The 14,500-nt window shown below is 36.3% G+C and overlaps 1 protein-coding gene across 2 annotated transcripts; it reads right to left on the reverse strand.

Annotated features, from left to right (window-relative positions):
• Positions 1 to 267: 267 nt before the first annotated feature.
• MMP7 (matrix metallopeptidase 7) lies at positions 268 to 9,394 on the reverse strand. Of its 2 annotated transcripts, none has more exons than XM_081063059.1 (6): positions 9,247 to 9,394; positions 6,325 to 6,551; positions 6,086 to 6,234; positions 4,524 to 4,652; positions 2,693 to 2,854; positions 268 to 568 (listed from the first exon to the last, which is right to left on the reverse strand). In XM_081063059.1, exons 1-6 carry the CDS (start codon positions 9,352 to 9,354, stop codon positions 552 to 554), a joined length of 792 nt encoding a protein of 263 aa, XP_080919185.1. In that variant the 5' UTR covers positions 9,355 to 9,394; the 3' UTR covers positions 268 to 551. The 2 variants fall into 2 exon arrangements, with proteins under 2 accessions (XP_080919185.1, XP_080919186.1); XM_081063060.1 differs by having other exon boundaries at positions 268 to 908.
• Between the last annotated feature and the right edge of the window lie 5,106 nt (positions 9,395 to 14,500).

Below are 14,500 nucleotides of genomic sequence, written 5' to 3' on the forward strand. Positions count from 1 at the left end.
TGTGGGACAAATTGGACTTTCCAAAATAGAATGAGACCTTGGGCCAAAGGGTAAGGGGAACTTAGTGTAACTTTGAGCTCCACTAATGAAAAATAAAGGGTTGGAGCTCTCACTTTACCTACTCAGTGATAGGGTGGGGTGCAGCTGAAGACCCAAAATAATGTGGTGGGTTGTTAATTTTTTTTGCCTTAGTCTTTGATTTCATTGTATAGCGTATCTGCTCTTCACGAAAAAAAAAAAAAAGCACACCTAAATATAAATCATTTTACCATGAAATAAAAATTTTATTTATTTGTGTATTTAACATTCATTGACATCTTCTAAGTGTAAGTTGCTTGAGGAGAGACATGGATGAGTAAGACACATTGTGCCATAAAAGAACTTATCCCCACAGGGAGGAGAGACATGCAAAAACCAACTGCAATTCAAGGAAAGATGAAATAAGTGCTAAAGGGAAGGCAGGAACAGTGTTCATTAATTCTAACTGGGGAACAATCATATAGAATCCAATGAAAGAATGTGTGTTCTCCCTGAAGTTTCTAATTCTTTCTTCAATCACTTCTCTCTCCTATTAACAGAAACAAACAAACAAACAAACAAACAAACAAAAAAACCCAAACATTTTGACATGGTATAAAATACATTAAAAAACCCTAAGACTATAAAAACACAAGAATTGTCACAGTACATACAATTTCTCTTTCACCCAGCCCGGGTTTCTGTGCCTGGGTCAGTTTTCTTTGTGAGACTATTGAAGGTTCTGAAAAACAACCTCCAAAGGCTTAGAAGGCAGATTGTAGGAGCATAGGCCTGGAGGTCAGGTATCTTTGCATCTTGTCTGCCATTTTACCAGCTGTACGATCTTGGGCAAATTACTACTTAGGCTCTGTGAGTGTGAGATTACCAATCTGTAAAATGAGGATAGTAACAAGTCATTGGATTGTTGGATTAAATGAGCTAATGCATGTGAAGTGCTTGGTACACTCTAAATACTTGATATATTTTAGCTATTAGGATTCTGAAAAGAATACTGGGAACTTTACATTCATGAGTTTAATCACATTCTTTTGAATTTATATTTTCTGTTCATCGCTTGTTGGATTAATGAACTTCCTGAATTTAAAACCCGTATAATGAAATCTTACTTTCATTTGTCCAGAATTTACCTCTTTCCAGCCTTGACTATGAGCACCTCATCATATAATACTTAAAGATTTAATGCACCAGTCTGTCTTTTTCTAATCCGTCTGCCCCAGAACCATTTATAGTCCCATTCTAGTTTTCTTAAGATTCTAAGATAGTTACACATGCTGTGCAGTATTCCATAAGTTCTGTAGTTTTACATAAAGGGAGGTACTATTTTCTGTTTTGTTGGTGATAACTTTACCAACAATTTTCAGTGTTTTGCGAGCGTTTTTGACAGCTCTTTAGAGTACAGTGACATGGTATTTTCCAAAATGTATTCTCTGAAATGTTATTCTGTGAGTGCTCAATGGATGTTCCATAGAAAGGACAAAAATGTAGGAGGCCTTGAGTGAAACAAGAGGTTGTTAGGTACTTTGTAATAGCCTATGCACCCAAAATACACTACGTGGTTTTTTTTGAACTTGTTTCTCCATAGCATCCTTTTTTTGGGACTTGTCTTATAGGGCTAGTGGTCTGGGAACACAACTTGGGCAATGCTGATTGATATAGTAAATTCTCCTTCAATCCATTATCCTATATGAATAATTTCTCTCTAAGAACATTATGATGTGGAAGCACTTTCATTGCTCTTCTGATCATTCAAAGACTCTTAGTGATCTTTTTGCAGTGTATTATTACATCCTGATGTTTTGCTGAAAGGCTCAATTATATCTGTGGACTTAAAGATATCATTCTGAATTCTCCTTTCCAAATTGCTTTTCAAAGCTTACTGAGTAGTGATAGGCAGAGATATGTAGTAGAAAGAGTAGAGAATCCTGCAGCCCTTATGTGGGAGCATTGTTCAAGCCCGTGGTAGCCACATGACCTTAAACAATTCATTTAGCCTCTTTCAATCGTACTGTTTTTATTTTTATCTAGAGACACGATGGCTTTTATCCTTGTCCTTTCATTTCTTTCTCAGTCTACTATTTCTGACTGACTTGATCAAGTAAATACAACTCAGCTTATGCTTTAAAATTGAATTTGGGTCTTGACTAAAACAAAAAGGTGTAGGTTGGGACATTGGATAGTCATAAGCATCTTGATGAGCATTTTTAAGCAGTCACTGTCAATGATCAACCCCTTTCCTTACACATGTCTGCAGTCAGGAAAAATTAGGGTACTTTTAGTCACCTAGGAGTCCCTGAGGGTGAGCGGCTAAAGAGGAAGGTGTTATGTTCCTCAGTCCATCTCCACAGGGGAGACTCTCCTACCGTATGTTAACTGAGCAAGGAAGGACAGTGAGTGGCAGCTTGACAAAAAGAAATCCAAACTTGATAGTGTCATTTTCATGATTTAACCAAATGATACTGTATTACTGAAAATTTAAAATCAACAGCCTAGTTAAATTTTGAATATCTAAGGCTTCAAATTTCTCCCCTCAATAGGCTTTTACATGAAAGTTCCAGGGTGTTTTTCCAAGTGAGTACCCGTTTCCCCGGTCTTTCCCGTTCAAGCCTACTCTGAGACAAAGTGAAGCCCCCTTATTTGAAATTATAAATATTACCATATAACTTCTGAATTCCTTCAATATCATCCTGTGAAAGTTTGAAATCCTCAGAGTCTTTATCTTCATAGGTTGGATACATCACAGCATTGGGGTCAGACGAATGACCCAGACCCAAAGAATGGCCAAGTTCATGGGTTGCAGCATATAGCAAGTTAATTCCTACAACCAAAGAGTGACATGCAGTACTATATAAATAACTGTATACATAGTAAAATATAATATAGCATAATATATAATAGAAAATGAAATAACTATAAAAATACCTAACTCTTGAAACCCCCTGCAGTTTACTTATTTGTTTCTAGGCCTTCATAAGGGGGAATGGTTTAGAACAGGGGTGTCCAAACTGTGGCCTGCGGGCCAACTGTGGCCCATGATCCATTGTTAATTGGCCCGCAGCAAATTCCAAAAATATATTTAGTTTACTTAAATAAACCAGGTGAGGCAATACGTACTTCACCTCGAGTGAGTGGCCCGGCTGTTTGTGTATTTTACCGCATATGGCCCTTGGTGAAAAACGTTGAAAAAAGTTTGGACACCCCTGGTTTAGAAGGAAAATCAGAATGCTAGTGTTTTAATCTCATTACCCCATTTTTTAAAAGTAATGTTTTTCTGCCTATTTGCTTCTTATATAATTACTCAGAGAGCAGTATTCTGTAGCAAGCAAAGGCTTTAGAAGCATTAAAATCTAGGTTTCAGACTCAGCACTGCTACTTACTAGTTGGATGTCTCTAAACACATTAACTGATAGTACTGAGTCTTATTTCCTCATCTGTTAAATAGAGATAATAATTCCTACCTTGTAGATTTGTCATAATATATGAAAAATAATGGCTGTTAAATAAATGATAGTGACTTGGATAGCAGGAGAGAAAAAGTTGACTTTGAGAAAATAAGACAGAAAGGCAGGATCGCCAGGCTATGCTGGGTTTTGACTCTGATTTATTAAATTGTATTACATATATGCTTTTCTCTCCCTCAGATTCATAGAGAGGCTTTGCAAATAAGGGGGAAGGTGTAAGCCTGTGGGTTTGAATGGAAAGAGTTCCAACTGTGGTGCATTAGATTGACTTTAGCCTACCTTGACTGGAAAGAAAGGAGAATGAAAAGGATATGCAGGATGTAAAATGGAGGCAGTGTCATAATTTCACACAGGTTAGATTTTCACAGCAAGGAATCACTCTGGTGGTGAATTCCCACTGCCAGTACTAATTTTCCTTTCAAGGCCAGTATTTGTTTTTGTTTTTTTTTTTAGAATTGCCTCCAATTAGAATATGATGGGCTGGGTTATGGGGTGAGTCCTTTCTAAACAACAGTGAATAATCTCCGAATTGTATATAATTCTTAAATATTGTAGTTGCTGCTCTTCTTTCTCTTCAATTAAAAAACGTAAATTTGAGGGAAACATAAAGAAAGAGCTATAATTTATTAAATTATTAATACATTCCACTGTGCTAGGCACTGTATAAGCATTATCTCATTTAATTTAAAGAACAATCCTATGAGGTGGGAATTATTTATAGTCCCATTTCATAGATGAGAAAACTGAGGCTCAGAGAAGTTGAATAACTTGCCCAAAGACACATAGCGAGTAACTGGGAGAGGCCCAGCAAAGTAAACTCAAAGTTGCTTGACTTCATAGCCTGAGCTTCCATCTTCTGTCTGTGTAGCGTTATGAAGATATTAAATGAAATTATGCATTTAAAGCACATAGCACAGTGGTTAGCAGTTAGCAAGGGCTCAGTAATTACTACTAATCAAAGCAATTATCAAATTGTTCGAGATTTTTAAAAAGGATGTATAATAGAAGAGAGATGGGGTACTGTACCTATACTGCTGCCATCATTCCAGCGTTCGTCCTCATCAAAGTGGGCATCTCCTCCTAGGCCTGGCCCGGGTGCAAAGGCATGAGCTAGTATATTTCCTGGTCCATCAAATGGGTACGAGTCCCCGTGAGCTGAAAGAAAATAGGGTGATTGCCCTTAGTGACTGAATTTATCAGGTTGGTGCAAAAGTAATTGTGGTTTTTGCTATTTTTAACCTTTTTAACCGTAATTATTTTTGCACCAATCTAGTAACTCCCCTCAGGTTGAGTTTATGACTATGGAGCCTGGAAAGATGAGCCCAGTCCAAAAAGTTAGCGTTGTGTTATCAGCAGCCAATTGTATATGCAGCGTGGTTTGGTGTTTATTTGTTACAGCACTTTTCCTTTCACAGAACACTGCCCATCACTAATAACCACCATATATCGAAAGCTTATTGGATATGGGACTTGCAATACATTTACATCGAACTTATGGTTGCAGCTAAGTGTTAAATATGATCACTTTGCTTGGCTGATGGTGGCAGGGTGGACAATGAGTGTGAGTACTGCCTTCAGCAAGAAACTTGTGTACCATTTAGTATAATCCTTCTTAAAGATTTAGCTTATTCTGTGTGGTTATTGTAGACAGTCTTTTGGAGAACATGCTCAAAGGGTCTTAAATGGATTTGAATAGCACTTTTGATTGTGATAGAGAGCAATTTATTTTCAAATTGGTATCAGGCCATATCCAGTTTATCTAGTTCTTGAAAAATATGGAATGCCATGATCAGTGCTTTCCATGACATTTTCTTCAGTGTTGTCAATATTATGGCTGAAGTTTAATTTCAGCTAAATTCTCAACACCCAGTCGTTTCAGTATTGGAACAGACCAAAAGAACAGTATTTTCCTCTAAATTTGCACCATGAAACACTAGTAATTAATAGCAGTTCAATACTCGTTATATCACCCTAAGCCCTTTAATATGAAAGTTTTCTGTTTTCTACTTTTTTGCTACAGGAGGGGTGTTGGTAATAGTCCACAGGGACTGTCCTTTTTCTTCATGACCACTTAAAGCTTTTGGAAGGTGTAACCCCTTTTCTCAGTTTACTGTTGATGTTAGTTAGATATATTTTAAACTGCCCTATAAATATAAGTGTGTGTGTATGTGTGTGTGTGTGTGTGTGTGTGTGTGTGTGTGTGTATACACATGCTACAAAACAGGGGTTGGCAACGTTTTTCTGCAAAAGGCCAGATAATAAGTAATTTAGGATTTGTGGGCTTGATGATCTCTATCACAATTACTAAAAACCCTGCCATTGTGGCCCCAAAGCAGTCATAGACAGTAGGCAAATAAAGGCTCATGGCCATGTTCTAGTAAATATTTATTTGCAAAAACAGATAATGGGCTGGATTTGGCTTATGGGCCATAGTTTGTCATCCTCTTGTTATAAAAAGTGGCCCTAAATTAATGGATTAGAAAAAGAGCTGACAAGACCAAAATCATTAAAAATCCTAAATTCTGAAGAGAGGAAGGCACTGACAAGCAAAAGAGCACACTGGATTAGCCTGCAGGAATCTTCCTCACCTCCTCTTGCAAAGCCAATCATGATGTCAGCAACTCCCCTATGAATTCTCTTGAAGTGCAGGGGGATCTCTTTTCTCCACATTTCGAAGGCCTTGGCCACTAGTTGATTCACTTTGAGAGGTGATAAGTCTCGAGTATATGATAGGATCCTGGTAGCAAACAAGAAAACAATGCTTGTTTTGACTTCTTAGGAAAAGGGCTTTATTGTTTTTGCCAAAATAAACCAAAGCAAAACTGACCTGTAGGTGACTACTTTGGAAGTCCATTTTGGGCTATTTGGGAATAATGAGTATTCTGCAACATCTGGCATTCCACATCTGGGCTTCTGCATTATTTCTATGATGCGGGAGTTTAACATTCCAGTTATAGGCAGGTGAAAGAATTTTTGCATCTCCTTGAGTTTGGCTTCTATACTATTGACATCCCTTGTTTTTGAGTCATATGGATAAAATCTCTTGAGATAGTCCTGTTGGAAAAAGAGTAATTGATCTCTAAATCTGCACCTTTTAGCCTCTGATTTCTGTGGACTCACATATGGTGGTTTAAAGACACATAGTTACATAGTCATCAAGTAAAATAAATGTGCATTATAAAAGCAGTCCTGGGGGATGTAAAGTACAGCATAAAGAATATAGTCAATCTTATTGTAATAAATATGTATGGTGTCAGATGGGTACTCACTTATTAGGGTGATCACTTTGTAAAGTATATAAATGTCTAATCACTAAGTTATACACCTGAAACATACAAAATTGCATTATAACTGTAATGGAAAGATAAAAAATTAAAAAATAAGTGTGCATGAATGAGAAGAAAATTTAATATTGACAATGAAGCATTGTTATTCCATTTCATGAGCAAAAGAAGAGTCCCTCCATTTCTTTTTTATCCCATTAAATGTTTTGAAGAGAAACCTACTGTACACTTTATGTAACATAGAATTGTCTGTAACAGCTAATCAGGAAGAATGATTAGTGTGTCCTCAAGAGGCACAACTGAGACCTTCCCTCACATCAGAGACCCTGTGGGGACATCCGAAGTCGCCCAGCCCCTTCTAAGATTCTCTGGAAATCTGGTCACATCTGAAGTTAAAGAGTGTTAAAATTTTAGTCCTGGGAAGGGATATTATGAAATTATAGTTTAATGTACATATTCTCAAACCTCTTAGCAACTAAATGATTTGCTGAAGGTCACATATTAAATTAGTAGCGGAACTGGACCTGAGTTTCCTGATTGCTGGTCCTGTGTTCTTTCTACTGTTAAATCACTTGTAAATCCCGTTTGTGAGGCTGCAGGATAAAGCAGGTCTCCCAGGGGTATTCCATGCACCACTGGGTCCCTGGAAATTTCTTAAAGGACCCAAGTATCTGGTTATGAGATTAGCTGCTGAACTAAATACGAAAAATAAAAATAAAAAAAGAATGAAATAACAGTGGCAGCAGACTCACAAGAACTTTTATCAAGCACTTACTAGATAGTGGCTGGGACTATATACTAGGAGCTTTACATACTTATCTCACTTACGCCTCATAATTACCCTGTAAAGGGGAGGTACCTCATTGTTATTCCTATTTTACATACGAAGAAAAATGGCTCAGAGAAACAAAATAACTTGTGCAAGGCCAACCCATGATTAACGAAAGGAGCCAATATTTAAATTTGTGCTCTGATTCCAAAGCCCACTTCATTACAAAAATGTATAGGGTGATATAATGCATAATAGTATTATTAAAATGATTTAAACATTTGCTTACTCATTGACTGTCTAATTTGAAGTAGGTGCAACGGCTACTTGTCTCAGAACCTCTGTATGTTGCATGGTATGTAAGTAACCTTAGTAATGTGCTCTCTCTTCTTGTTAACAATAATTATGTTTCATTCATTGCAACAACCACTCGTTGTTCATCCGTGACAGTTAGGAATTAATCCCTTATTTAAAAATAAACAATGCATTTTGTTCATTCCAGAGCTACAGGCTTTACAAAGACACCCTTTGGAGGAAATTTCTCTGCATTCTTGAGATGAATTTTCCTGCCTTCCGTAAATCTAGCTAACCTCTCTCTGGCTTACTGGCAACTTGCTTGTTAAGTAAATGGATTCAATACTCTCATAAGTGTCCTCCTTCTGGAGAATCTATTAGGTGGAAAATACGAAATCGCTGCTTTGGAGGTAAAAAACGGTCAAGTATCAGTAATTTCATATGGTTCAATCAAACATATTACTGGGACTTTTAAAAGTCAAAGTTAATGTGAAATAAAACCCGACTATTCCTATGCTTAAAGCTTCAATTTATAAACAATACTTAGGGTTAAACATCCCATTATTTTGCCAAATAATAATTATTCACACTTATTAGGCTGCTTATGAAGTACTGTATTAGAAAGAACATGATTTTTGAACCAAAAAACTTGTCCTTGACTTCTATCAAAACACTTCCTTGATTCTCCACCATTAACAAGTATGTGAATCAACTTAACTTTGGTTTCTTCTTTTTCTCAGGATAGAGCTAAGAATTAAATGACATGATGTATATGAAATACTTTATAGTTGTTACATACATGATATTTGGTAGTGTTATTACTTCATTTATTCACTAAAATATTCCTGTGAGTTATAAACCACATAGTATTATTATTTCTATCGGACACATGAGAAAACAAAGTCAAAACTTCATGTCTTGCCCATCATCACACTTGTAAGTGAAAGAGGCATAACGTCTACCCTTATTTTCTGATTTCAAGTTTCTCCATTACAAGTAGTCCTCCTTATAAGAGGCAACACTCTGCTCTTATGAAAAGAATCTCAAGTTACAATAAATAATAATAACAACTTCAATTAATTGCACATGAACAATGTTCCAGGTATGGTGTTAAGTGTTTTACAACACCTTTACTTGGTTGATACCATTATAATATCCAACTTCCAAATTAGAGAAATGAAACTTACAGAGATTTAATACCATTCCTACACTCATCTACATAGCGAGTGGAAGAGCTGGAACTTGAACCTACTTTGGGAAGGCTCTAAAGGCTGCTCTTAATAGCTAGTCAATTAAAACATATGTTGCCTTTATAGTAGAAAAATTACCCAAATTGAAAAACACATTTGCTAATGCTGGTGCAGAGACCCTGGAGACCCAGGTGAGTGGGCCACTGACATACCTGAGCCTGTTTCCACTGTGGCTCACTCATGCCTCCTGCCTCCAGGGGAAGTGGCAGAGCCAGGCCGCTGGGCAGCAGACACACGGTGCACAGCAGGGCCAGCTGCATAGCTGCTGTCCACAGGCTGTTCTCAGACTTATGGTTGGTTTGGTGTTTTCTGCCAGAGGCTTCAGAGATTTATATAGCTTCTCAGCCCTGAATGTAAAAATAGGTGACTCATTAGAATGGTTTGTTCTTTGTAGTTTCTACAGAACTTTGAAAGTGTGTGTTATTTTTTATTAATGACAACGAGGAAGTATTATGTTCTTATTGGCAGGAAGCACACAATGTGTTTGTCTTGGATTTTTTTCCTTGTCTCCTGTGTAAAATTTAGTCCACGAGAAAACACATTTTATTTGCTGGAATTAAACTGCTACTCCGATCTTATCGTCGTAATTTAAAATTTAAGGCAGCCTCATTGAGGACACTATTGTACCACATATCTTAAAAGAGCTTTTTTAAAAAGAAAAAAAACATTGAAATGCATAGAAAAGTACATAAAACATATAAATGATCAAATAATCATTAAACATTCTGTAACAGTCATCAAAGTCAAGAACTAGAATATTGTCAGCACCTTGTGGTTCTGTAGAGGGGGAATGATGGCAGGAGTGGCAGGAGGAAGAAATGCTGAGCTGTGACTGGGTCAGTGGCCACCCAGAGCCTGTACTCCATTCTCTCATCTTCCAGATACCTTGGCGGAGCACTGAGAATTCCCTTCTCTAAGTCTCCTTTTAATCAGATTATTTCTTTTTTTAGTGGTCAACATTACTCCGAATTTCTCTTCAATTACATGAAAAAATAACAACCAAATAAAAGTCTTCAAGTATGGGCTTGACTGTGTAACTACCATACTCATCATGCTTCACATTCTATAGAAACAGGTTTCTCCAAAGCTAGACTTTCAATTTGGAAATCACTGTATCAAATCTTTCTCTTCTAATCACCCTGACTCCAGTTGCTAACCAGACACTGGGAGAGCTGCTTGGGTCCTTGATATACATCATGGTTATTCTACATATAGCAATTAAGTATCCATGATCTAGAGATTCCAGTTCAACTACTTTATTTTCACTAAAGATAAAATTGAAGCTAAGGTGATAGATTAATTTATTTCCCTAAGGTCACACAGATAGTTAATATTAGTCCCGACTCCCAATTCAGTGCTTTTTCTATCACATCACATTGCTTATTCATTTTGTCATTATATTATACATTTCTTGGGAGAGCACCATTGCTTTTGACTATAAAGCATCATAGAAAACACTCCAAGTATACTGGTGCTGAAAATCTAATTATTCAGGTATCTTCTAAACCATTACATAGATGCTTTAATTCTATGTAGTCACAGTTCAACTACACTTGAGGACCTGGTATCTTTAGTCAGTGTCTGGTATGTAACAGGTGCACAATAAATGTTTGTAGAATAAGTGAATATTTATGAACTTGGATCAGCGAATATGGAAATTATATGAGGTTTTCTGTGATCTTTGAATTGAATTAAAGTTCAAAGGCATTTCCTAGATTTTACATTTTTATTTTTAGTAATTCAAAGCACATTAGACACTACAAATGTTTTAGATAAATTTTAGTAACCCCCTTGAAGAGTCACTTTTGGATAGGGAGAAAGAAGTGTTTTCTTGTTCATCTAAACTGTAATTAGTGAAAAAGCAAAAGACAGGGATTAAGTCCCAATTCCAACCTTTAGAAACTTATGCTCTGGTGCTGGGACATAGGGAGATAAATAGTTTTAAAGCAATGTGACATTTAAAGCATTGCATATTATAAGCATATGCAAAGCTACCAAGGAGAAAGGAATAGCTAATTTTTCCTATGGAAATTGAGGAATGATTAATATAGGAGGTAGCATGTTAGCTGAATTTGGGAGGATAACTAGGAATTCCTTGGGATAAGCCATTATAGGAAGAGTACCTGGAAAGAGAAGAAGAGCAGGGACAGAGAAAAGTAAGCACTTGGTGTTGCTGCTGGATGAATGGCTGGAAAAGCAGGTTGGGGTCAAGTTGGGAAGAGCCAGTCTTGTACATGAGGGAGTTTGGACTTTGTCCTTAATGTTGTCGAGGAATGTTTTAAAGGAAGAAAGTAGCCTTATTAGATTTATAATGTTGTAAGAAAATGTTTGTGGCTGTTCTGAAGATGGATTGTGAAGGACAGATGACTCTCTGTAGAGAGATATTAGAGGCAGACAGATCAAGAAAAAGTTATTACAATAATTCAGGTGAGAGAGGGAGGATGAGCCCCTAAACTAAGAATGACTGGATGTAAAAGAGGAAGGAAATTCAAGATCTCTGAGGTGTGACCACAAAATACGGTGAATGTTTAAATAAAAAATAATTTATTACAGTAAAAGACACATTGCCATTAATTCCCCTCAAAATACAACTGTTCACTTTGAACACACTTATCCCATCATTCTTGCCACTTTCTGAAGCAGTTCTGGAAGTCCTCTTTAGTGACACTGTCATAACTGCTTCTATGTCCTGAATTGATTCAAAATGTTTATCTTTTATGGTCATTTTGACTTTGGGGAAGAGCCTGAAGTTGCGTGGTGCCAGATCTGGTGAATAAGGTGGATGAGAACACATCATAATGTTTTAATTTGACAGAAATTGCCGTACCAGAAGTGATATGTGACGTGGTGCATTGTTCTGATGGAGGATAAAATAAAGATACTCACGAAAGAGGACTTCCAGAACTGCTTCAGAAAGTGGCAAGAATGATGGGATAAGTGTGTTCGAAGCGAGGGGAAGTATTTTGAGGAGGGATTAATGGCAATGTGTCTTTTACTGTAATAAATTTTTAAAAATTTAAACATTCACCATATTTTTTGATCACGCCTCATATATATTATAGAAGGTAGGACTGATAAGAACAAAACAAAACAAAAACTTAGGAGCTGATTGGTTGCAGGAGTGAGGAAGAGAGAATTAAAGATGGCCTAAGAGTAATGCGCTTAGTGGATGGTACTACTGCTAATACAGAGACAAGGCTTATGGGAGGGACACAGAGACTTGGATGTGGAAGCAATGACACCAATTTTGGATAATGGGTTTGAATATTTCAGCTGGAAAATCAGATCTGGAGCTCATGAGAATGATGTGCTCTATAGATACTTGCTGTGAGGGACTTATTTCTAAAGAAGGAAAACCATAATTTTTTTTTTTATTGTGGTAAAATATGAGCAACATGAAATTTATCATTTTAACCATTCGAAGTGTACAATTCAGTTACTTTAAGTACATTCACAATGTTGTGCAACCATCACCAATATCTGTTTCCAGAACTTTTTCATCATATCAAACAGAAGCTCTGTACCCCTTAACCAGTAACTCTTTCCTTACTCCTCCCTTTAGCCCCTAGTAGTTTCTATTCTACATCTCATCTCTATGAATTTGACTATTCTAGGTATTTCATATAATATAATAGTTGTCCTTTTGTGTGTGGATTATTTCTCTTAGCATAATGTTTTCAAGATTCATCTATGTTGTAGCTTGTATCAGAGCTTCATTCTTTTTTTATGGTATATCCGTTATAAAGGATATACCATAGTTTGTTTATCCATTTATCAGTTAATGGACACTTAGGTTGTTTCCACTTTTTGGCTATTGTGAATAATTGTCTAATGATCATTAATGTTACAAATATCTGTTTGAGTCTCTGTTTTTAATTATTTTGGGTGTATACTTAGGAGTGAGATTGTGGGGTCATATGGTAATTCTAGGTTTAATATCTTGAGGAACCACCAAATTGTTTTCTACAGAGGCTGTACCATTTTACATTCCCACCAGCAATGCATAAGGATTGAAATTTCTCCACATCTTTGCCAATCTTTTAAAATTTTCTGTGTTTAAATTTTTTTTATTATAACTATCTTCGTAAGTGTGAAGTTGTATCTCATATGATTTTGATTTGTGTTTCTAATGACGAATGATGTTGAGCGTCTTTTAATGTGCTGTGGTCCATTTGAAAATCTTCTTTGGAGAAATATCTATTCAAGTCTTTCGCCAATATTTTTAATTGGGTTGTTTTGTCTTTTTGTTGTTGAGTTGTAGAAGTTTCTTAAATATTCTGGATGTTACACTTTTATTGGAGATGTGATTCATAAATATTTTTCCCTTTCTGTAGGTTGTTTTTTCATTTTCTTCATAATGTTCTTTGATGCACAAAAGTTTATAATTTTGATGAAGTCCAATTTATCTATTTTGTCTTTGGTTGCTCACGCCTTTGGTATCGTATCTAAGAATCCACTGCCAATTCCAAAGTCATGAACATTTTCATCTGTGTCTTCTAACGGTTCTATGATTTAAGCTCTTCTGTTTAGGTCATTGATTCGTATGCTTTATTTTTGATAGCTTTCCTTTTTGTACTTTTGATTTGTCCCCTGCTGTAGTGTGATTTTCTGCTTTGGTGTTCTGACCAGGCTGACTTAACTCATCGCGTTAAAGGGGAGTCATTCAGCCTTGTCAGTTTCCTTCTGTGTCATAACGACAAAATACTTAACCTCTCTGTGCTTCAGATTCCTCATCTGAAAAATTGGAATATTAGTACCTTTCTTTTAGGGTTGTAGTAAGGATTAAATGAGAGCATTAAGTGTACAAAAGACTTAGCAGTGTTTTGGAGCATGGTAAGGGTTCTCTAACTGCTAGCTAGTATGGTTGTCAGGTCATTACATGCTTGGAGTTTTTATGTATTGTAATGGCCTTTTTCTTTCACCACTAAGAACCTAGCATGGTGATCAGATAACTAACTATAAGAGAAAATAGGAAATTTAAATAGTTTTATTCCAATCATTTTATTGGTGCCAATAATGCCAATGATTCCTGAGAAACAAGAAAATAATTATTTTAAATATTACAATGTAATGTGTTATAATAACCAACAAAAGAAATCTCTTTATCCTAAATCCTACTGACTTTTTAAACTAGAAAAGCATTTGTAGTGTTTATCAAGAAAATCTTAGGGTGGATAGTATGAACAACAGAACATATCCACAGAAGAAAAAGTCACAAAAATTGAAACAGAGTAAGTCAGATGCTGGGGGAAGTGACACAACTTTAATTTTGAATGCATGGAAGCATTTCACATTCAGGAGAAGATGGGTTTATACAGAGGAAAGCAAGGTAGTGGAATACTTCAGTGAACGTAACTGATGATGTGAATGGCCTTACCACAATATCTGGGTGAGAGGTGACTGGAG

This window comes from Rhinolophus hipposideros, assembly GCF_964194185.1.
Source record: "Rhinolophus hipposideros genome assembly, chromosome: 10".
In the NCBI taxonomy this organism is placed as follows: Eukaryota; Metazoa; Chordata; class Mammalia; order Chiroptera; family Rhinolophidae; genus Rhinolophus; species Rhinolophus hipposideros.

What these genes read in the sequence shown, in the direction of transcription:
- MMP7 (XM_081063059.1), bottom strand. Translation starts at nt 9,354, where the DNA reads ATGCAGCTGGCCCTGCTGTGCACCGTGTGTCTGCTGCCCAGCGGCCTG. An exon ending in TCCAAAGTAGTCACCTACAG is followed by an intron (nt 6,235 to 6,324) that starts GTCAGTTTTGCT and finishes GTTTGCTACCAG; the next exon opens with GATCCTATCATATACTCGAG. An exon ending in GAATGATGGCAGCAGTATAG is followed by an intron (nt 2,855 to 4,523) that starts GTACAGTACCCC and finishes CTTTGGTTGTAG; the next exon opens with GAATTAACTTGCTATATGCT.